The sequence below is a fragment of the Hermetia illucens genome, chromosome 5, assembly GCF_905115235.1.
Source record: "Hermetia illucens chromosome 5, iHerIll2.2.curated.20191125, whole genome shotgun sequence".
Classification (NCBI taxonomy): domain Eukaryota; kingdom Metazoa; phylum Arthropoda; class Insecta; order Diptera; family Stratiomyidae; genus Hermetia; species Hermetia illucens.
Window position 1 is genome coordinate 94520128 of NC_051853.1, and position 25162 is coordinate 94545289.

General features: G+C 40.5%; 2 protein-coding genes across 2 annotated transcripts; one reads left to right on the top strand and one right to left on the bottom strand.

The window, feature by feature from the left end:
- Positions 1 to 1130: 1130 nt before the first annotated feature.
- On the top strand, positions 1131 to 1803 carry LOC119657217. Its single transcript, XM_038064028.1, has 2 exons — positions 1131 to 1274; positions 1341 to 1803. The coding sequence occupies exons 1-2, from the start codon at positions 1218 to 1220 to the stop codon at positions 1707 to 1709; spliced, it is 426 nt and encodes a 141-aa protein (XP_037919956.1). The 5' UTR covers positions 1131 to 1217; the 3' UTR covers positions 1710 to 1803.
- An 8332-nt stretch (positions 1804 to 10135) lies between these two features.
- On the bottom strand, positions 10136 to 23219 carry LOC119658034. The gene is made up of 9 exons (XM_038065266.1): positions 23082 to 23219; positions 22814 to 23027; positions 22479 to 22747; positions 12280 to 12527; positions 12037 to 12219; positions 11870 to 11977; positions 11510 to 11654; positions 11219 to 11449; positions 10136 to 11155 (listed from the first exon to the last, which is right to left on the bottom strand). Exons 1-9 carry the CDS (start codon positions 23184 to 23186, stop codon positions 10157 to 10159), a joined length of 2502 nt encoding a protein of 833 aa, XP_037921194.1. The 5' UTR covers positions 23187 to 23219; the 3' UTR covers positions 10136 to 10156.
- Positions 23220 to 25162: the final 1943 nt, after the last annotated feature.

Consider the following 25162-nt stretch of genomic DNA (forward strand, 5'->3'; position numbering starts at 1 on the left):
TTCGAAGTCAGCCAGGTCGTACTATCTACCCTTGGGACGCGGTCGACAATTACATTCGCAACAGAAACAAAGGCACTTTTGATGGTGGCCCAGCGCTCTTCAATATCTTTGAGCGTCCTTCACCAACACCATACTCCCCCGTCACATGCCCGAGCAAGGTTTTGTGGGACCCCACCCACCATCTCTAGGAAGTCTTTTCTGAACTATTTGTAATTGCTCGCAGAACGCATCCTTCTCCACTGTATCGTAAATTTTGATTTGTGCATAATAATGTACAATTGTGACGCTCCTTAACCTGGACCGGAATTTCGCAGTCATGATCCCTTAGAAACCGATCCCAAGATCAGCAGGGTATGGTTTGCTGTACCCGTCAATAATAATCCATCACCGGATTTGTGTGCTACAACCTGGCTTTCCAGTAATGGCAAGAGGAAGAGGCGTCCTCAGAAGAGTCCCACCATCTCAAAACGCTTAGAATCAGAATCCCTAGCTTATATCGATGCTTACTCAAGTTGGGGAAAGCGATACCGTTATCGAGGACCGCGGACCCATTCCGGAAACCAATGAGAGTCGGTTTTGTATAGCAAAAGGTTGTAGCGGTGAAACCAGTGCCCATCGGAGGCGTGGTTAAGTTTTTATCCCTTTTAATAATCTTTCCTGACAAGGAGAGAATAGTTTGTATTCTTAAACCCTAACTCACAGGGTACCCACTGCTTACTTAACATAATATGACAAGGTACAATTCTCGATTAGTCAGTTGAAACTGTACCCATACATCTATTATTGATTCATTTAACGCTAAGCCCCCATGACTTCCCTGCATAGTGCACTACGCACTACTTCTTCGCAGCTCATTTTTGAAACCATTAATAGAGTTTTATTACAGTGCTTGCGAGTCGCCAGAAGTTTATTAGTTGTAATAGAGTAGTGTATTCGAGGAGGTTGAAAGGCACTGGTGAATAGTATATCCCATACTATATGCAACTAAACACATTCATTTTATGCAAAAAGTTAAATTCCATATGGTTTTCATTGTGGTGGCTTGTTCTCTACACAGATGTTTATCTTATCCTTAGCAGTTTCCGCATCAGATATAAAGTAAAATTGATAACAGTAACACTAAGCTAAAGCTGATAACAACAATTCTAGGGTAGACTTCGTTGCAACTTTCAGTAATATTTATTCCATTGTAACCGCATCTCCTCTCCACGTCCATAATGGCATCCCGTGACGCGATTTCCGTTCTACTCACATCCTTGCTCCTCTTAATTCAGGTGAAGTTCTTGTTCCGCTTCCTGACCGCAGTTTGTATATAGTGGGTGTTTCTTTTCCCTTTCCAGAACAACATTTCGGCCGCCGATTATTCCGCTATAGTGACTTGTGACTTAGATCTGTCTGAGGAAGCTCAATCTTATTTACCCGACCAATGCAAACAAATAACACAACCGTTAAAGGACTTAGCCAAGGAGGAATCAGAATGGTTTGCTAAGTGGGATAGTGATATTAATGCTTATGAAGAGAGACATGATCCCAACTTTGCATCTGAAAATCGAAGTATTCCAAACAAACAGTGGGAAGTGCGAGAGCGGGTAACGGAAGAATCTTCAATTTATAAATGCGAAAAACGTGACGATAATGTCCGAGCGTACTATGAATGCCTGATAGACGGCCGAAAAAAAATGATTGAATTATTAAAGGAAGAAGCTTGAGATTGGAAAACTACAATTCACAATTCTCGCTATTCCATTTAATGTAATCACACGAATGGCGTGTTAAATAAACCGATTGTGATAAAACAAATAACTCACTTCCTCTTTACTCAATTTATTACTAATATCAAGATAGATTTCAAGTTATGTTGACTCATAGCCGTTGTTTACTTTCAACAATATTATTCTAACATTGGCGATTGTGTACTTTAAATGGTAATGACTGAAACTAATAAATGCTTGAACGAAATCTAGGTTACAGCAAACTGTTCTCTGCTTAGCTTTATCTAGAGCCCTACCAGATTATCGTCCGATATAAATAGTTCTGTATTTTATGCAATGGTGGGAAATCTCCATTTTTTAAGGTTTTGTGTAAACCTTATTAAAATCGGTTTACCGTCTGTCTGTCTGTCTGTCCGTCACACGCATTTTTCTCAAATTTGGTACAAAGGTAGGAACTGTGAACGCTCACACATACAGTGAGTTACATTCTTTTACGACGAATTTAAGGGGGGTCCCCATACATGCAAAAGGGGGGTGTAAAATTTTGTTCATCAAATATAGTCATGTGGGGTATCAAATTAAAGTCTCGATTAGTACATTCGTTGGAAGGGTGGGGAGTGCGGGGGGTTGAAAGTGATCATTTCTTTAAGGGGCCATTCTCAGAAACTACCAAATCGAAAAATTTGAAAAAATCAGAAGGCCCAATATCTGTTCAAATAGAGTTAATAATAGTATATCACTATAATTTTTTATAATTGGCTGGAAACCCCCCTTAAGCTCATCCTGGCACCACGATATAGTGTGATATAGGCCATAATGTAGAGCATAATCTTACCAAGTTCGGTGGAAATCGCACTATTACTCACAAAGTTATAATACGTCAAAATTGTTGCTTCTTTGAAAATTGAAGACTATGAATGTCAATATCACCCGAAAGTGGATACTCTCACATAATATATGGATATATAATATTACGTGCTACGTATTAAGAAATACACAAAACCTTTCAATAGCATTATGCCAATCAAACGAACAGCGTTTACATTTTGTTAACTTTATCACAGATCTTTCATGACATGTTTACTTACATAGAGTATTGGAAGAGATATTGGCGGATGTAAAGACTTCTGATTCTCTGGTAACCATACACCTGTTTGATAGAAGATATAAAATTATCCTCAAATATAGAGAAACTGTGGAGGAAGTAGAAGAATAGCTGGTGGACTATACTGAGGTTTTATATGTCGATGGTTTAAAGGCAGAATAGGGATTTGGAGCCAAGATTGTACCATTTGCATAAAAACAAGAAGTGGGTTTATTCCTTGGGCAATATACATAGTCAAGCGGGCCTAAGCGCGTTTGATTACCTTAAATATCGTTCGGGAATGTTGAAAGTGTTTGAACTCTATACTTACTACTCTGGGTATCTATCGTAGGTGTAGATAGAATTGAAATCGCGGATGCCTTAGTGGAGCCTTGAGGCTGAAGTGCATGCGATCCTAAATGAAGCAACTTGAATGATTGAAATCAACTTACCTTGAGCACGTTAAGCAATCCTTTGATAACTTCAAAAATCATTCCGGAATGTAGAAACTGCTCGAACTCTTCTTCTAGATTCAACATGGTAGAACTACTTTAGGTGCCTGGCCACTGTGGCATTCAGGAAAATGAAATTTCGGGTGTCTTAGCGAAATCTATTTTAATTTCTCCCACCCTGGGACTAGAACTGGGACACTTGGAGCGTTGGTAGCATTAAAAAAAGCTTTTATCAAAAATTGGGAACAGACTTTACCAAACGACAACCAGCTCTAAATTCAACTAGACACACTAGAGCATGCTGGAAAGTTTATGCTGTCGAAAAACAGGAATACTTGCACAGGTATTGTGGGCATTCTGTCTGGTCATAATTCTATGTTCAGGGTAGCAAGATGATACATCATGTAAGGAAGAAAGAGAATCCACGAACTACCTCCCACTTGACTGTACTGTCTATGGACGCATTAAGCATCAAATTTTTAGTACTGATGTATTTCAGCTGTAGCGAGTAGAATCACATCTTCTAATGCAAATCCTGCAATACCTAAACGAATCTCCCCAGACTCCCTCTGCTTTTTATTCATGTCAATGCAACAAACTGAATAAGTAAAAATCATAAGACGAAAGATTTTCAATTTGTCAGTTATTTTTTGTGTTCACCAGTAACTAGCTCATTGCTCATTCATTTACTACTTTTGAATAGGAAAACCCTCCGCCTGTTATATTCCGGAGAAAAGTCAATTGAAGGAAGAAGTTTCTGAGATATGATCATCTATAGTATATATGAACGAGGTGAATACAGCAACTTTCCAACATTATTAGCATTATCGATAGAACAGAAAGATTTATTTACATCTGGACGCTCTTCATGCTGATTCTATGAAGCAATTCCAGGGTATTTCAAATATGAATATACCAAATGCAGATACATCAGAATAAATATAAAAGAAAAATTACGAACTCTTAGTCTTAGATGGACGATTCATCATCATCAACGGCGCAACAACCGGTATTCGGTCTAAGCCTGCCTTAATAAGGAACTTCAGACATCCCTGTTTTGTGTCGAGGTCCACCAATTCGATATCCCTAAAATCTGTCTGGCGTCCTGACCTAAGCCATCTTAGGCAGAGTCTGCCTCGTCTTCTTTTTCTACCATAGATATTGCCCTTATAGAGTTTCCTGGTGGGATAATCCTCATCCATACGGACTAAGTGAGCCACCCACCGTAACCTATTGAGCTGGATTTTATCCACAACCTGACGGTTATGGTATCGCTTATAGATTTCGTCGCTATGTAGGTTACGGAATCGTCCATCCTCACATAGGGAGCCAAATATTTTTCGTAGGATTCTTCTCTCGAACGCGGCCAAGAGTTCGCAATTCTTCTTGCTAAGAACCTCTCCAAGATCATTGTCTTGTACAGTAAGAGCTTTGACCCTATGGTGAGACGTTTCGAGCGGAACAGTTTTTGTAAGCTGAAATAGGCTCTGTTGGCTGACAACAACCGTGCGCGGATTTCATCATCGTAGTTGTTATCGGTTGTGATTTTCGACTATAGATCGGAGAAATTATCAACGGTCTCAGAGTTGTAGTTTCCTATTTTTATTCTCCCCGTTTAACCATTGCGATTTTATGTTATTGGTTGGTTGGTTTTCGGTGCTGAGGTTGCCACCATATATTTTGTTTTGCCTTCATTGATCTGCAGCCAAAGATCTCGCGCCGCCTGATGTCGATATCGTCAGCATAGGCTAGTAGTTGGGTGGATTTTAAGAGGATCGTACCTCAGCATCACGGATCACTTTCTCGAGGGCCAGGTTAAAGAGGACGCATGATAGGGCATCGCCTTTTCGTAGACCGTTGTTGATGTCGAATGGTCTTGAGAGTGATCCTGCTGCTTTTATCTGGCCTCGCACATTGGTCGGGGTCAGCCTAGTCAGTCTTATCAATTTCGTCTGGGTACCGAATTCTCTCATGGCCGTGGACAGTTTTACCCTGACTATGCTATCATAGGCGGCTTTAAAGTCGATGAATAGATGGTGCAACTGTTGTCCATATTTCAACAGTTTTTCCATCGCTTGCCGTAGAGAGAAAATCCGATCTGTTGCTGATTTGCCTGGAGTAAAGCCTCCTTGGTATGGGCCAATGATGTTCTGGGGGTATGCGGCTATCCCGGCTAGCAAAATAGAGGAGAATACCTTATAGATGGTACTCAGCAATGTGATACCTCTATAATTGCTGCACTGTGTGATATCTCCGTTTTTATGTATGAGACAGATAATGCCTCGTTGCCAATCGTCAGGCATTGATTCGCTGTCCCATACCTTGAGCATCAGTTGATGAATCATTTGATGTAATTGGTCGCCTCCATATTTAACCAATTCGGCTGTAATTCCATCGGCTCCTGGCGACTTATTATTTTTAAGCCGATGAATTGCACGGACTGTTTTTCCTATACTTGGTGGTGGCAATATTTGCCCGTCGTCTTCATTTGGCGGGACCTCCAACTCGCCGATGTTCTAGTTGTTCAGTAGCTCATCAAAGTACTCAACCCATCCCTCCAATATGCCCATTCTGCCGAAAATCAGATTTCCCTCTTTGTCTTGGCAGGATGAGCATCGTGGTGTATAAGGCTTCATCCTGTTGACTTGTTGGTAAAACTTGCGCGCCTGGTGCGGTTGCTCCCTGTACTTTTCTAGGAAACCGACTTGTTGGTTCTCCCAGGCTTTCCTTTTCCGTCTGTGAAGTCGCTTCTCCGCTCGACGGAGTCTCAGCGCGTGCCCGCGTTCTTTGAAAATGCAACATTACTCGGTATGCAGCATTCTTCCGTTCCGTTGCTAGCTTACATTCATCGTCAAACCATTCCAACTTTTTTTGCGGCTAGGGCAATGATAATGTTCTTCAGGTGGTTGTGAAGATCATTTGTTGATGCTTCATCTCCAGGATCTCTGTTGACTGCGGTTATTGCGGCATCCATTTCCCTCTTATAGGTGTAGCGGAAGGCTGTGTTGTGGATGGCTTCAGTATTCACTCTCACGTGATTGTCAGAGGGGATTGTAGGTGGTGTCGTTTTTAGCCGCGAGAGACTCGCCTTCATCCTTCTCCGTCTGCAGTTGTTCATAAAGAAAGAGCTCCCAGCGATCACCACGGAGGTGGAGATAGGGTTTAGTAGTAGAGCTGTTGGTGTTGGTTCAGCAGGCGTTTCCCAGGCTTTATGCTCCATCGTGGGTACCAATTCATGTTTCGCCCTGGGACCTATACTACCCTTTGACGATTGCGTAGTCAATATAACGATGAAATTTATTAGCGATGGAAGGGGTCACTAAATGCGTATGGATGAGGATGACCAAGACGGAAGCTCTATAAGGGCAATTCTATGGCGTCGGTCAGGTTGCTAGACAACCGGATTGATGGAACTCGTCGCAAAACCGGGATGCCTGGAGTTCCTAACTAAGGCAGGCCTAGACCAGATACCAGTTGTTGTGCCGCTGAAGATGAAGGCAGTGTTTTCTCAGGTATATATTAAAACACTTAATATTAATATCACATTAAAGTAAGTAATATGATATGCTAAAGCCACATACATTACGAGCTACACACAAATGGCGCAGTTCTGCACTTAAATATTTTTACGCAAGAAATACACATATATACCTGAACCGCCGACCTTCCGGTCTTAGACTTGTTGGACATGATTCTGCTGAAAGTTATTTAAGATATCTCAGCTATTATTTTTCTTACATCCTCAGTTAAAGTATCCATATCGCCCCATTGATGTCACACAATTTTTCAAAATAATTCTGGAACAACGATTTCTTTGAAACCCGTTAAAATTGTTGATTTCCTTCCGCAAAATAAGCAGTAATGATTTTCAAATCTGGGTCCCCTTGACGTTTTATCTTGGTTCTATTGGATTCAATAACTACCCTCCCTAGGTTGGCTATTAAATCGTCTTTAGTACTTTTCTTAATAATTATTGCTACCCCGTCACCTTTTAATTGTGTTCTATCCATTCTATATACTAAATAGACGATCAATACGTTTTTAAAATTAGCCGTATATCTACCTTATTTAATAAGAATCCAAAAAACCTAAATTTTTCGTTTGCTAGGCTCCTAGTATTCCAAATCATACAATTACAAAATTTAATAATTATGTAGAAACTTTATCGTTACTTTGACCAAATCATCAAATTACCCTTTCTTATTTCTATAATGCATTTAGACAGTTGTTAAGTAACTCCTATGTGTTCCTGTGCAGAAAACAGGTCGGTTTTCAGACTCGAGTTGCTTGATTGGTCCATCAAATGCGATTTAAGCTTAGGACCATTAGGAGCTACTTGACTACAAGGTTTGGAGATACCATTATTCTTCATTGAGGTGTTTGCATTCACTAAATGAGCCTCATCAACATTGAATTGTTTTGCTGTAGAATGCTTTTCTTGCGCTGCGCCCACTCTCTCTGTTTCATTTTAACGTAATCGCCACTTCCCTTATATTCCTTGGCAATATGGTTTAGTCCACAATTCGTACGTATATTGGGGCTCTTTGTCATTTACCTGCAGTGATTGGTATGATGAGAATGAGAGGAACCGTGTGCTTACATTAGGTTACGGTGGGCGGATCACTTAATCCATATGGATGAAGATGATCCCACCCAGAAAATCTATAAGGGCAATATCTATGGTAGAAAAAGAAGACGAGGCAGATCCTAAGATGGAGCGATGGCGTAGGTCAGGACGCCAGACAGCTTTTAGGGATATCGAATTGGTAGACCTCGGCGCAAAACCGGCATGTCTGGAGTTCCTTATTAAGGCAGGCCTAGACCGGATACCGGTTGTTGCGCCGTTGGTGATGATGGTTGCAAAAATGAAATATTCGGAAAGTCGCCTAAACAATTGGAGTAAAAGTTGCATTGAACCAGCGTATGCATAATAGGTTTATCTGCTTTGAGAGCACTCATGTTAGCTCCCCTTTCTAGGTTGAGGATGCAAACGTAATAGAGCATCATTGCGTGTCGTGGGTTGTAGCATTATCATACATTGGTAAAACAGACGATTTTTATTTTTAAATCTCTGCGGAACGTTTGCTATCATTAAGATCAAGTATTAAATTTATATATTTTAATAAGTTTAAAGGCTTAAAAGTGGACTTTTTCCTTAAGTTGCATTAAAATTGCGCAATAAACAATATTGACCGACAAGCTAATATTCCAACAGCAAAAAGCAGCCATTCTTGCTCTCATTTAAGGTAAACAGCATAGTTACCATAATTTCCCGATTAAAGGGGTAGGGATACAGTCTCTACATATGCAAAAAATATCCATGATGGAAAGAGCGACCGACCTAGTCTATAGTCCAACTGTAAGGGCAGACCTTGGTTCGAAAATTGTTGAAGGACCACAGAGCAACTTTTACGAAAGTCGAAAAAAATACAAACTAATGGGGCCTTCTGGTCTATTCGAACATTGAAGCGTGGATGTGCTGAAGTTGGTCTAAACTATATCGTCACACAAAAAATAATTTAAAAATTATTGCTACCACAGAAACTTTATGCAACTAATTTTGGCTTTTAGCTCCTGTTTAGTGGCGAATCCACTTTGAAGACATTGGCAGACCATTTTATTTCTGTACGGCGACGATCAGGGGAAAAGCTCCACTCTTCCTTTATGCAAGGCAATGCACTGCCCGGGGGTTTTTGACCAGTAGAAACTTCGCCACTCTTCCTATCCGAAACCTCCTCATATTAATTAAATTGGAAATGGTTGGAGTGTTTTAAAACAAACCGTTCATGAGAGTCAAAACCCTATGAAGGAGGAAGGAGTTTTAATACAAAATATTCCCTAAGTATGGCTGGGCGACCCACTGATCTTCTAATGATTTGAATCTTGTGTTCAAAGTATGCTGCCAGAATTGAGAGTGTAATTAGAGACAAAGGTGAATGGATAAAATACTAAAATCTTTTAGATAAGGATAAGTATATTTTATATTCTTCGAAGCATAAGTTATTTTGTTTAACAGTTCAAAATGCAATATATCAAAATTTTCTTAATGCTCATGATTCGATGGCACTGCATTGTAATTTTAATTGAACATTTTTCAACTCCCCAAACAACGAGATTATTCTATCGCATCGTAGCTGTATGAACGTAATTGGTTGTATCTTTATTTTTCGGAGCGTTTGCTCTTTATCATCCACTAAGGAAATAACATTCGGATCAGCCAAAATCGAGAAACGATTTTGCGACGAAAATACCGAGCCTGGGTCCATTCTTAATTTGTTTCTCATTAATATGTTGACCAGAGATTTCTCTTGGTCCCGTTTTCTACCACTTCAAACTATTGCACTTTAACCATTTTATTGTTTACAACTCACACCGCAAATTACTTTCGAAGTTAAAATTTAATTTCAGGTGGTTATCCTATGTGACGATTTCAAATCAAAATTCTATATATTTACCGAGTTACAGCAAATAGAGGAGTCCGCGCGATGCTGGCGTGTCTATAAGACGAAAGTTATACGTGTTTTTCTTGAAACAACATTTTTCCAACTGGTGGGAAACAACTAAAATTCGGTTTAATCTATCAATCTAAAATTTTTACACATTATTCTAAATAGCAGTAGTTCTGTTCCGAAACATTATTATTCTGGATTTTCAATCAAGAATAAACCCGATTTTTGAAGATTCTACTTTTCAACACCCATTTTAATGTTAAGTAAGGTAAAATTAGGATCATGGTTCAGGAGATAACAGGCTGCCTCTTGCAGAAAAAAACGAAAACCAATATAGAAAAGCATTGTTCGCGCACAGATGCAATCTCTACTATTGAACTGCTTGTTTGTCTATTCGGGTAATTAAAATGGCAAAGAAATGTCGATTTAAACAACATATTTTTGATTTCTGCAAGAATTTTATTCAGAAGCACTTTCTTGATTTAGTTCATATACAAAATCTGCCATACAATCATTAATTGCATCCTCATCCGTTGCATGTGTTTTAATTTCACCCTTATCCTTATCCTCCACTACTTGTCCCACAACCGCATCCTTAGTTCTATCGTTGTCAGCCTCTGGTTCCATGGTTTCATCTTTATTATCAGTTGCATTGATTTCTTTCCCTTTTTCCTCTACTAAGCCTGCCTCGCTATCTGATTCGGTTTTACGTTTTTTCATTTCCGGTTGATCATCATCATCCACCTGCTTCTCACTCTCTGCACTAACTTCTCCATAGCGACTTTGTGAATTCGAGTTTTGAGATTGAGTTAGGTTCTCTTCGAATGGCACCTCCATCACTTCAGGGGAATTTTCTTGAGTTGTAGATGTTACTGAAATGTGGTCCACGGCTTCTTCAGTATCAGATATATTTTCTGCATCTGGAGGTTTGCCAAGATGATGTTCTTCCTGTAATGGTTCGGTTAGATCTATTTGCGCTGAAATTTCATAATCTTCAGTCTCAGATTTCGCCCCGGTTTCGCTATTTTCCAAATCCACTATATTTTCTTCTTGTTCGACATTTTCCAAATCTGATTTCTCATTTTCCTCTTCTTCTTCGTCCTCCGTAATCTGAAGCCTGTGACCATTCTGTGTTTGGAACGCTTTCTTCTGTTCATTTTTATTGATAGGATAGAATATGCTTTCCTTTTGTGGATGTATAACTTTTTCCAATACTCTCATATACTGATTACATGAAGAACGTACCATCGCATCTTTATCTTTTGCTTGTGCTACTGTAAAAATATCAATAACAAGCTGAAGTGGGGGAGGACATAGATGGTGGGGATCTGTTACTGTAGTGCAAATAACTTCAAATAGTTTTGCTCTACAAACATGATTTGAGTAAAGTTCTGTTCTTGTGTTTTCATCGTAGTTGATGACGTGAATAGCTATGGAGAAGATGGTATCTAATATATCCTGCAAAAAAGGAGTCTTAGCACAATAGCAGGTGATTCATCAATGGAATTAGTAATATTTTACCTTAATCACGATTGGCTTCAAAAAACATGAACTAGCCATCAATATGTATTTCAAACTGTCCAAAGCAGCCGCGCAAAGTTCCTGATTACCTTCATCTGAATAAAGAACTTTAGACGTGTGCGGATTAAATGCTTTTGAGTGTGTTTGTGAGATATTGGATTGCTCATTTTGTGCTTTATGTAGTTGACGTCTTGCCTTTTTAGACATATGCTTTTTGCCTCCACTCAATACCTGCAAAAAAATATTAAAAAGTTAATATTTTTTGGAATATCAGAGTCATGATACTCTTACTTTGAGTGTGACCTCATTTTGGAAAGGAAGAATGTCGTATTTGATTTGTTGTACGAGATATTCGGCGATCAATTCACAGCAGCTTCCGTATTTCATTGTCTCATTCCAGAGTGCCATTGTTTTGTACGCTGCTTGTCGGAGCGATCTAAAATTTCATTATTAGTAGTTATAGTAGTTATATAAATTCTCAAAGTCATCAAAATGTTAGCAATGATGTTCAACCTAAGCTGAGTGGTACTAACTTTTGTCAATAGCACTTGTAAATGAGTGAGTTGGTTGTTAATGGGAGTACATTATAGTTTACTGAAAGGTATTATTTCTAATACAAAACTCGGGTCCTGGGAATGGTTAGTTACTTACAAATAAGGCTTTGTTACGCCTGATGATTTGCCCGAGCTCGTCCATTTCAACGTTTCCAATATACAACTTAGAACAGTGCTGGCATAGAGCGCCATATTTGATTTCAACCTTTGGGGAATATTTAAATAAGTACACAACAGGTTGTTAAGTAATAACTTGAGAATTACGTCAAAATCAATGCATCTAAAACACTTAAAAATTCAGTATGGATTTGTGGTAGTAAAGCTCCAATGGCCAAATTGTTAGCAGTTGGCATTCTCCCTAGAATCACACAATTTATGCCCAGTCCTCGTTGTATTAGATTCAAAATTATCCTTGGCATTATTGGTTTGGCTACAGGGAACGGTTCACTAAGAAAAAATAAAATTGCCCATTAGCTAGGGAATCTAATACAATTATTGCTTACTTACGTCAATGCCACTACTAGATAATTCACTAAATTTTTTAAACGAATGAATAACTGCGAGGCGCGTTTGATGGGGTCATCATTTAGTTCCAACTCAATAATGTTCGTTTCCGTTGATTGTGGGTGATCATAAATCTCTGGGCAATCTGAGTAAATGTGATTCAGGGTCTCGTGTAGATTGCTGACGATATGAAGCTGAAGCTTTTGCCATGCCTCTGAGTAACTTATACCAACAGTACCTCCTCCACGTATCTATAAAAATTAGTGCTATAACTTTGTGCCATCTGTATTATATTCCTAAATATATTCTTTATTATTATTGTGAATTAGAAACCGGCGAATTTCGGAAGGTTCTTTCTACGGAAATGTTAAAAGCGCCTCGGAGAGGGGCTGACGCACGGTTACAATCTTTGGCCTCAACGAAGTAAAATAGAGGGGCTCGTAGAGTACTCCTTTTTCTCTCGTGGCATTGGCTTTTTGTACTCTGGAAAGTCTATTGATTGGAGACGCGAATACGGTGTCGAATTTTTGCTGGCAGACAATACAAGGTGCATTCTCCTGATGTGAGACCCGATTTCTGCTACGATCCAGACTGTGAGTTTTCGGGCTAGGAGGAGGATTATATATGTAAGGTTGGTCATATTAAACTCCGTTATGCTATTTAGAAGGTATGCTGGTCTCACGCCCAGGTTTGAGACAACGTACTGTGTATTATCCTAGTTTCTCTTGGTGGCAGATCCCGCTACAGGCCGACCAAGCAAACATCAAACGTCGTTAAAGACAAAATGATCGGATTGAATCACAAGCCTCGGAAAAATGTTATGACGTTCATTTTAGTCGGGCCCCGAACAAGGGTTCTTGACGCATAGACGGCGTCAGTACGTAAATAAATTAGTCCGAGCAAGTCGAACCATTTTATTGACCGGCTGATGAAGCTCTCCATTATATCAGCTGATCGTACTATTCACTTCTTCACCGCGTACAGGTAAACCTGTTGCCAAGAAGGATGCATTCTGGCAACTGGGGGGAAAATGGTGGACCTGACCTTGTAATTATGAATACATGTTTCATCAAACGATTGTCTTATCTTCCTACATTTTGTAGTTTGAACAGTAAAATGCAAATCGGCTAAACTCTTATAAGACGCCGACATTTTACCACCGTCACTGACTGCAAAGCCGTTCCCTGCGAGACCATTGCACGTCAATATTGATCGACGTCTTACCAATCAAGCTATCGATAAAAGAGCGTGAGAAAGGCAGTGGCCTATCGCTAGAACAAGAAATTATCTTACGCGATTATCAACCATTACAAATGTGGAAGAATCGTGGAAGCAAGTTAAAGACACGATCCACAAAGCGGCCTATGCAGCCCTGGGGATCAACAAGCGAGGTAACCGAGTCATCAAGCGAGATATCTGTCTTTAGAATGGCGATGGTGAAATGAAGGTCGGTGAAAAGAAACGCCTCTACCACAAGTTTCTCAACGATAGAACGCTGGCCAAATGGTAAATTGACAAGAATGCCAACGGAGAAGCAAAGAAAGCGATCGCTGTCACCCGAGTGGATAGATAATAATAATCCATATTGGATCAGGAACTTGAAGTGTGTTAGAACACTTCATTCAAGACCGTATTAGTACACTACAGTACACTGTAGGAGGCAATGTGGTCAGCATTACGCTCGCCCGAGAATATTACCCTAATTTGACTCAGGTACTCATTCACAGCTGATTCGACTGGTATTCGACGTCAAATCACGATACAAATCCCACTGCCAACAGTGATATTTGAACCGCGACCCCCCGTACCGTACCGTACCTCCGCATCACTCAGCTATCCGAACACCGGAGTGGATAGATGGCAAAGACATTTCGAGCAGGTTTCAACTGAAGAATTTGTTTATTCTCCACTTCTACAAGCATTGCCGATATTTTGAGTCATTCCACCGGTCAGCGCGACTGAAATCGAAGAAGCAATAAAACCAATGAAATTGGGGAAAACAACAGGACCAAATGACATCGCATCTGAGCTCTGGAAGGCGAAGAACTGGGACCCAACACTGTGGTTCTGTGGGTTATTGAGGAAGATAGAACACCATCTGACTGACATAAAGTACCACAGTTCCAATATGAAAAAAAGGTAGTGCAGCAGAATGTTCAAATTACCCCCCAATCCAGTTACTGTTCCATACTATGAAAATTTTTGAACGCGTTCTTAAGAAACGTATTCACATTGCACTTCTGGGTCTGGAGAAAGCATTTGACCGTGTGTCACATCAAATAATTTGGTATGCTCTACGACAATGTCCAGTATCAGAAGCACTCGTGCGATTGATTAAATTGCTCTACCACGATCCGAAAAGTAAAGTTTGAAGTGTGGCGTGTGTATTAAAACCGCTTCGTATCTCTGTCGCTGTTTATCAAGGAAGCAGCCTCGAACCACTCCTCTTTGTTCTTGTTATGGACACTGTCACACGGTTCATCCAACATCCAGTGCCCTATACACTGTTTTATGCAGATGATGTTTTCCTAGCGTTTAGTTGCAAAAATGATCTCGAATCTCGAGCAACTTGTCCAAAAATGGAATGATCGCCTCATACAACACGGTCTTAGATTGAATCTGAATAAAACTGAATTTTTTACGACCGATCCCCATGAAACAGGCGCTGACACTGTCAATGACAGTGATGGAGACGACGATGTTGCGTTGAATTAGTACGCCTTCATCACATTCGAAATGATGATATCCGCGATCGAATTGCGGGAGGCGTCTTTCATGGTATGGTCAAGTAATTCGTGCAAACGAGAATTCACTTGCCTAGATTGGTCTGAACAGCGAAGGCGGTGGTAAGCGACGAAAAGGCCGATCGAAACAACGCTGGATGGTGATCCATCCAGATTACGCCTTTGATAAATAAAATGGTTCAACCGATCACGATGAGCCGATCCCGCTTTTGAACGGGACAAAGGGTAAAGCAAAAGAAGAAAAAGAGGTTGGCCATATTCGACGAAAAGATCTGACAACATTGTAATTTTTAACAGAGATGTCAGATCGAGAAATTACGTATTGCGTTTGAAGGGTTAGTCTAAGGAGATTTTTGCTATGGGGTAGTATGCGCCACGCGAACACTTTCATATTGTTGAAGTTTACATTCAACGAAACAAGTCAATTCTGAAAACTCAACGTGGATGGAGAAAAGTAAAGTGAAAACTACGCTTTCCACGACAACATTGTGTCGTTTGTATGAAATATTTTCAAGTGGTGAGACATTTCATCATCATCATCAACGGCGCAACAACCGGTATCCGGTCTAGGTCTGCCTTAATAAGGAACTCCAGACATCCCGATTTTGCGCCGAGGTCCAATAGTTCGCGATTTTTCTTGCTAAGAACCGAAGTTTCCGAGGAATACATGAGGACTGGCAAGATCATAGTATTGTACAGTAAGAGCTTTGACCCTATGGTGAGACGTTTCGAGTGGAACAGTTTTTGTAAGCTGAAATAGGCTGAGACACTTACTAACCCCAAGTGTCCAAATAAAAAGAAACCAAGGCGATCGGATGATAATATCACAGTCGTACGGGCCAGTGTTCATAGGTCTCTTATCACATTTCAAACACGTCGATCTGATGAGTTGGGCATAAAGCGAACCACTTTACATTTGTTTCTATACAAAATTGATCTCATTCTGCTACTGCTATTTGTCGATAAGCCACATCGATTGGAATGGGCCCAAAAAGTAATCGAAATGGTTGAAATTGACGAAAATTTTTTACAAAAAATCAACATGAATAATGAAGTTCATTTGATGTTACCCGGTTCTACGATACTGAAAATTCTCAAATCGACGTAATATCTCATTATAACCAACAAGTGACTGTCTGGTGCGATGTTTGTGCTGATATCATCATTGGGCCGTTTTTTCTCGATATGTTAACTGATTTTTTTATGCGAACTGTTTGTAATAACGGTAAGGAAGACTTCTGGTTTCAACAAGATGCTCCACCACAGCTACAGCTCGAGCCATTAATAATTTTTTGAAACGATTGTTCTCTGGACTTTTAATGTCAAAAAATGGTGATCTTGACCGACCACCGCGTTCACCAGATTCAACGGCTCCTTACTTCTTTTTGTGGGACTACTTGAAATCGAAAATTCATTCCAGCAAGCCAAGTGCCGTAACCGCACTTAAAACCAACATCCGACAGGAACATCTCCTTCGACTGTAATAAATGATTGTTAAAATGAACAGTAACGACGTGATTCTTTCCCATGATTAAAAAAACTCTTCATCGAAGATGGTCAATCCTATAGGGTTGCCATTTACCCTTTGGCGGGGTATAGCGCGTTCTTCTTTGGGATGTTACCAAGTCAACGTATTCCGGTGATACGACACAGATAGGTGTTCACGAAGGCTTGGAGTCTACTTTCCATGTGGTACTCCATTATAGCAACAAAGAAAGAACACTAGCACAGAACAGTCTTAACTTAATCTTGGTGTTGAGATAACCCCATTTCCAATTTTAGACAGTGCTATGAATACGTTGAGCAACATCCAGTTCGGTGCAACCGTCCGCAGAAACCACACTTCGTAGATATACAACTTGGTCGACATTTTCGACGTTCTGCCATTAATGCAGAAAGAGAGATTGCCATGACCCGTCAGACTGAGAATCTACGTTTTGTTTATGCTTATCTTCAGTCCAACTCTATTTGCCTCTTTTCAAATCCAGAGCTATTTGACCAAGGTTTATAACATGATGAGAGAGCAAACGGATGTCATCAATGTAGCCGAGGTGTTTAGGGAAAGATGTCATCGTCCATTAGATTCCTTCACGTCCTTCGGACAAGGCACCATGAAGAGTGTCACCGATAACAAGAAGAAATGACATAGGCAACAAGGTGCAACCCTAGCGAACTCCGCTTCAGATCTCAAAATCCCTAGAGATTTCACCTCGGTACAGCACGTGACATTTTGCGCCATCATATGCCACTCTATATTATTATCAGTTATACACTCTCCGTTCATGCTATCGAAAGCTTTCTCGAAATCGATGAAGAGCAGGTGAAGCGAAGATTTAAACTCTGCGCACTGCTCTAAGATGATCTGTAGGGTGCCGATGTGGTCAACGCAGGAGGATTCAGAGCGGAAACCACTCTGCTCTCTGCCGATCAAGCTTATGAGAAATTCTCTTATGGGTTCCAGGATTATTATTTTTGCGATACCCTCAGATTGTTGCATTCAAGACAGATGCCCTTCTTTAAAGCTTTAACGATTATTCCTTCCTTCACTCTCTTGAAAAAATCTCGGATTCTCAGGATTCCCTTATAAATGTAAATAGCATATTTCCAGAAAATGCAGGAGCAATGTATAGCTCCACGCTTAAGTCCCAGCGGCTTTATTCTGTTTGAGTGCGTTGCTTGCCGTTTGGAGAAGCAGTCCATATCCACATGTTGCGGTGACTAATCATTTCATCCATAAGAGGCGGAATTTCAGCGAATGTAATGCGGCAAAGAATCGCGATGTTCTGTCCATCGTGACGCCACTTTGAATTCATTACAGGAAAGGAATTTTCGGGGATTGTAATCAGCTAGGTGACGGACATATTCAACGTAATTCTACAATCTCCCCCAGGGTATGGAAGGTTTCAGAAATAGTAATTCCGATATGTTGGAACAATCCTAAAGGCCCATGCTACCCATCCTTCGCAAAGTGTTCGGTAAACTTTTGCTTTCAAAAATCGCACACAAAGTGATGGTACACTGGAGCAAGTTCAAGAGTACCACAAAGGTCTGATTTTTCAAATCAAGAAGTTACTTCCAGTGGAGTTATATGGAATTTTGGAATATTTTATTGCACCAGAATGAAATAGAAAAGCTTCGCTTTCGCGATTACAACATTTAAACTGAAATTTTTCAGGGCAATATCCTCGAATCAAGAAGGTTGAACATAGAGGCTTCAACTCCAAATGCATTGTTCGAAATTTTATGATGGAGAAAAATCGTTTGCATGTTCGGCCGTCTACGGTAAATGCATGTGAAAAATTCCGAGCATAAGATCCAGTGTTAGTGCTATGCCCGGCCCAACTAATGCTGATTTCGTCAACTCTGGCCTTGAGTTCAATGGAATAACAGCAAAAGCAACGACTACAACAACAGACACTATGTTTGGTTCAAAAACAAAAAAAAAAAACGGCTAGAACCCAACAACACGGTGATCCCTTCGCTATGTGGGAACAGTGCATTGTGGAAAGAACAACTTTCCAAACTTACAACATACAAACAAAAATAAAATTTGGAATTTTTCAAATGTGAAAATTGAAAGGAGTAAATTTGGGAAGTTAAGGGGTGTTAGGACGGAAGAAAATAAAGGAATATTGCATATTATTAAATACATTCTCCTGCCAGATTGTCCCTGGACAAGACAAAGGAAATGTTGCATATATCGCAGAGTCGTGGACACTACAGGGTGGGTCAGGTATTTGCGGTAAGGTGATATAAGCCGATTGATCAATGAAGATCAGTTGGAGCGGTAATCTAAATTCCATACACTGTTCCACAATGATCAGAAGGGTATTGATGTGGTCAGTGCAGGAGGATTCAGATCAGAATCAGGCTACTCTCTGTCGATCAAACTTTCAAGATATTCTGTAATGCGTCCGGGGATAATTTTGGCTACAATCTACCATGGCAGAGACCAAGCAAATAAACCTCCAATGGTCGCATTCAAGGCGGGGTGCCTTTGTTCGGAAACACGATCATCCCTCCCAGATTCCCAGCATTTAGGAATGAGTAAAATAAATCCGCAGAGATTGTAGAAGCTCCCCGGAGAGTTCCGCAGGAAGACCATTAAGTTCGGCCATTGTACGCCGTCTGAGTTCGTTGATGGCAAAGATAACTTCACTTCTGTTAGGAGGAGCAGACCGTATTTGGATGTTATGTTTACTCCTCATAGGGTCCATATTGTTAAGCCTGAAGTATATTAGAATGACCGACAAGGAACGGATTCAATTTCATGCGTATAAAGACAGACGAGAAGAGAGGGTGGGTGGAAGAACCCATAGCCCGCGATATTAATCATATAGGCAGGTAATACCGGAGCACGCATAGTTTTTACCTTTGACTTGGATTTTCCACATAATTTTCGTCCCGCACGGGAAATTTTCCACTGTGGCCCTGCGTACAAGTATACATTATATTGGCTTGTTTGAACCGTTTCTTGTTGGGTCGGATGATTGAATAGTTACAGCGTCCAGTCATGTTGAATTAGTTTATAAAATTATTGCGTCCACCGTATGGATTTCTAGTATCCAGAAACTCCTATTTATTAGCTGCTAATTCTGCCACGTATCAGCAGAGCACTATTTACAGTGGCTCACAAAATTGATCACGTTTGAATTATTTATGATTTTTATTAATGTGTACCAATCAACAAGTAGCATTTCATAATTTTGTTACTTAGTGTTTGGACTTCAATTATAAACATATTTCTGAGTTCAGCCAGAACTAACGGTATATTAGGCTTGGTGTGACAAATGATTGCGTAATCAATTTTGTGAGTTTCTCGCGTAAAGTAAATGCTGTGTTTACTTTGTAGAAAGGTGTCTAATTAAAAATATTACATTAATATAAAGGCAGGACGCACATATAAATACGAAATTGATTATTCAGATGCTTCTTTTCGTCGGTAGACACAGAATAAGAGAACAAGACCTTAAAACTCACAACATCCGCAAGGACATTGAGGTCAAGGAACTTATAAGGGTTATAAAAAGCGATAAATACCGGAATGTAAGTGAAGTACGCCACAGCCTTCAATACATTGCCAGAAGTAAAGTACGATACACCCTTCAATCCATTGAGAGATTGAAAATATTCTCAGAAAGTGCTCAACGAGCACTGCTAAACGCTGGTCTTAGAGGGCGCGCACAAGTTAAGAAGTCCTTGCTAACAGAGAGATACCAGAATTTGAGATTGGTGTTGGTGAGACCCAAATAAACCTTGGATCAGATGGCCGTGAATTGATGTAGAGGAATTCATCATCATCATCAACGGCGCAACAACCGGTATCCGGTCTAGGCCTGCCTTAATAAGGAACTCCAGACATCCCGGTTTTGCGCCGAGGTCCACCAATTCGATATCCCTAAAAGCTGTCTGGCGTCCTGGCCCACGCCATCGCTCCATCTTAGGCAGGGCCTGCCTCGTCTTCTTTTCCTACCATAGATATTGCCCTTATAGACTTTCCGGGTGGGATCATCTTCATCCATACGGATTAAGTGACCCGCCCACCGTAACCTATTGAGCCGGATTTTATCCACAACCGTACGGTCATGGTATCGCTCATAGATTTCGTCATTGTGTAGGCTACGGAATCGTCCATCCTCATGTAGGGGGCCAAAAATTCTTCGGAGGATTCTTCTCTCGAACGCGGCCAAGAGTTCGCAATTTTTCTTGCTAAGAACCCAAGTTTCCGAGGAATACATGAGGACTGGCAAGATCATAGTCTTGTACAGTAAGAGCTTTGACCCTATGGTGAGACGTTTCGAGCGGAACAGTCTTTGTAAGCTGAAGTAGGCTCTGTTGGCTGACAACAACCGTGCGCGGATTTCCTCATCGTAGTTGTTATCGGTTGTGATTTTCGACCCTAGATAGGAGAAATTGTCAACGGTCTCAAAGTTGTATTCCCCTATCCTTATTCTTGTTCGTGCTTGTGTTTGACCAGTGCGGTTTGATGTTGTTGGTTGATTCGTCTTCGGTGCTGACGTTGCCACCATGTATTTTGTCTTGCCTTCATTGATGTGCAGCCCAAGATCTCGCGCCGCCTGCTCGATCTGGATGAAGGCAGTTTGAACGTCTCGGGTGGTTCTTCCCATGATGTCGATATCGTCAGCATAGGCCAGTAGTTGGGTGGACTTGAAGAGGATCGTACCTCTTGCATTCACCTCAGCATCACGGATCACCTTCTCGAGGGCCAGGTTAAAGAGGACGCATGATAGCGCATCCCCTTGTCGTAGACCGTTGTTGATGTCGAATGGTCTTGAGAGTGATCCTGCTGCTTTTATCTGGCCTCGCACATTGGTCAGGGTCAGCCTAGTCAGTCTTATTAATTTCGTCGGGATACCGAATTCTCTCATGGCCGTGTACAGTTTTACCCTGGCTATGCTATCATAGGCGGCTTTAAAGTCGATGAACAGATGGTGCAACTGTTGTCCATATTCCAACAGTTTTTCCATCGCCTGCCGCAGAGAGAAAATCTGATCTGTTGCTGATTTGCCTGGAGTGAAGCCTCTTTGGTATGGGCCAATGATGTTCTGGGCGTATGGGGCTATCCGGCCTAGCAAGATAGTGGAGAATATCTTATAGATGGTACTCAGCAACGTGATACCTCTATAATTGCTGCACTGTGTGATATCTCCCTTTTTATGTATGAGACAGTGTGATATCTCCCTTTTTATGTATGAGACAGAGGAATTGTGGAAGGAAAATATGACCACCCCATGTACAGCCCACACTGTCGTACGAAAGGTCGCGGTTCAAATTTCACTGGTAGCTGTGGGATTTGTATCGTGATTTGACGTCGGATACCAGTCGATGAGTACCTGAGTCAAATCAAGGTAATAATCTCGGACGAGCGCAATGCTGACCAGATTGCCTCCTATAGGGTACTATAATCATGTATTGTACCGTTACAGTGATCCAATTGGATTGTTGCGCCAACGATTATTATCTGTTTTTTTCTTGTACTGTAGAAATTTACTTAAATAATCTTTGCTGCTTTGGTTCCTTTCTAGTTTGAATAAAATACATATTTCAACATATCAAGTTTTGTGTTTTTAGAAACAAATTCCATTTATAGCGAAAACATGATCAATTTCGGGAGTCACTGTATATTCGCAATAAGTTAATTTACAGGGATTTCAGGATCAGCTTCATATTTTATATCAGGCAGGATGGAAAAAACCCCAAAAATGACTAAACTGGTGCAATAGCATCGAACATTGAAGAATCATTCAACAAGTGACTATCATTTCTGGCAATTTAGTCTTTATAATTGAGTATTGCAAAAGTTCAACGTATCACTTGGTGGGTGGAGCCTTTAGTTCAGATTTCGATTTTCAGATTCTTAATTCCATATAAAGGATTTACTCCCAGCATCAACTGTGAGCCAATTCCCAAAATAACCAGAATCCAAACCCAACGTACCTGTTGTAGTAAGTGTAGACACTTGCCGGCCGCCTGAACTATATTCTCATCAGTGTAATCAATAAATGTGCCAACAAACTTTTCGATAGCTCCTCTGTGAGGCCCACAAGAGGCGGGATAAACACGGAGTCCTGTCTCGATACATTCCAGCATACCTAAATGTCCGCTCGATGGTGAATGTTTCAGCGCATCGAAAAAATTTCCCAGCAAATGGTTGGTGAATGCTTTGGACAATTCTGGGATCTCAACAGACTTCTCAATGAGGGTATCTTTTCATAGAAGAAATGGGAGATTACCGTAATGATATTCAATTCGTGTTGTTTTTGAAAACTTACTCAGTGACCGACATGCCATCGGTACACAAGCGAACATATTCTTCTGGCTGCAGGTCTTGATACAAAGTCCGGCCCAAAGGGCTCCTTTTTGCTCCAGAATATCCAGTGAGCATTGTTGAAGAATTTCGTCCAATAAAAGAAGTCCTTGGTATCTCGTGCCAGCATTTGATAAAAGGCCGGTTACGTGAGACACGAATTCAGATTTCCCTCCGGCCTAAAGAAATTAGTTTTTTAGTTTGTCCAGGGCATGATGACTGGAAAATCTTACTGCTTGCTGGAAACATTGATGCTCCCTGAAAGCCTTCAGGAATATCGAAATATCCTCACGCTTCGCTCCAGAAACACTTTGAAAAATACTCAACATGCGATCCATCGCGGAAAGCCACCCAAACACCTTCTCAGAGTAAATGACAACCCACGGTACAGCACGTGTGGTACGGCTGTCATAACAACTGGAAGATTTCAATGTTTGAGAATAGATGGCAGCAGAAGTATGTGACGTTCTAGAGTTTAACCGTTGACTAATGGGAACAACTTTCCAATAGGACAACAAGAAGCTAATTATATAAATATAATTTGGAAAACTGGACTATGATATTAGCATGGAGAAAGCGCTTCTTATTTGGAGTCCCGAATAGGGAACCGATGATGAAGGGAAGATCTCAATTAGCACTTTCACAGGCAGATGTTCCGACGTAAATTGCAAAATGGATGAGGGGGAGGTGAAACTGTGCAAACTTAAAGTGAAACAGAACTCATTTTCGGATACTATACAACCCAAGAATTTTCATCTAGACCTCAAAATATGTCTCATTACGATATCTGCTTAAACAAACTTACTTTTAGTATATTACGTACCTTTTCCAATTCGCCGGGAAATCACCTTTAGTTCATTCTAGGTGTCAGTGTTGTGCAATAGTTAGTTGTAACTAACGACTAATGGATGAAACTAATTCATCCAAAAGTTAATTGAAATTAACAATTAACAATTGTTATTCGAAAATGTGCAACTATTTCCTGATTTTCATTTCTTATTTGAATAATCTCCATTAACTGATAGTTGCATGGAAATCATAATTGGATAAACAATTAATTAAAGTTAATTAAAATAATTTCCATTTTTGGCGTTGTTGGCAGACATTTTTTGCAGGTTTTTAGCATGTTATTTTTGAGTACCATCTATAAGATATTCTCCGCTATCTTACTAGGCCGGATAGCACCATACGCCCAGAACATCATTTGCCCATACCAAAGAGGCTTCACTCCAGGAAAACCAGCAATAGATCAGATTTTCTCTCTGCGGCAAGCGATGGAAACCTGTTGGAATATGGACAACAGTTGCACCATCTATTCATTGACTTTAAAGCCGCCTATGTTAGCATAGCCAGGGTAAAACTGTACACGGTCATGAGAGAATTCGGTATCCCGACGGAATTAATAAGACTGACTAGGCTGACCCTGACCAATGTGCGAGATCATTCGACATCAACAACGGTCTACGACAAGGGGATGCCCTATCATGCGTCCTCTTTAACCTGGCCCTCGAGAAAATGATCCGTGATGCTGATGTAAATGCAAAAGGTACCCAACTACTGGCCTATGCTGACGATATCGACATCATGGGAAGAACCACCTGAGACGTACAAACTGCCTTCGTCCAGATCGAGTAGGCGGCGCGAGATCTTGGGCTGCACATCAATGAAGGCAAGACAAAATATATGGTGGTAACGTCAGCACCGAAGACGAACCAACCAACAACATCAAACCGCACTGGTCAAACAGAATAAGAAGAATAAGGATAGGAGAATACAACTTTGAGACCGTTGACAATTTTTCCTATCTAGGGTGAAATTATGTCGCTGATTTCTTGTTAACAACTTCTTAGACCACGTCTCACCCATCATATTTCAAATTAACAAATTCAGTTGTGTCCCAATAAGTGTAACCAACAGACGGATACAAAAACAGTTTTAAAAAATGTTTCATTTACCACAAAATCTTAATAAAATCTTCATTTTCCATTTGTATAATTTTTTGTAAACATGATTTCTGAAGAATTTGTTAGAAGGCTAATTGTCAATTTCAATTGGGGGATAACAATTGATTAATCGGAATCATAAGTGAGCAACTAATTTCTTCAATTTTTAATTGTTAGTTACAAGGCTTTCGTACGGAAGGTCGCGGCTCAAATCTCACTGGTGGCAGTGGAATTTTGTATCGTAATTTGACGTCGGATACCAGTAGACTCACCTATGAATGAGTACCTGAGTCAAATCAGGGTAATAGTTTCGGGCGAGCCCAATGCTGACCACATTGCCTCCTACAGGGTATTGCAATCCTGTACTGCGC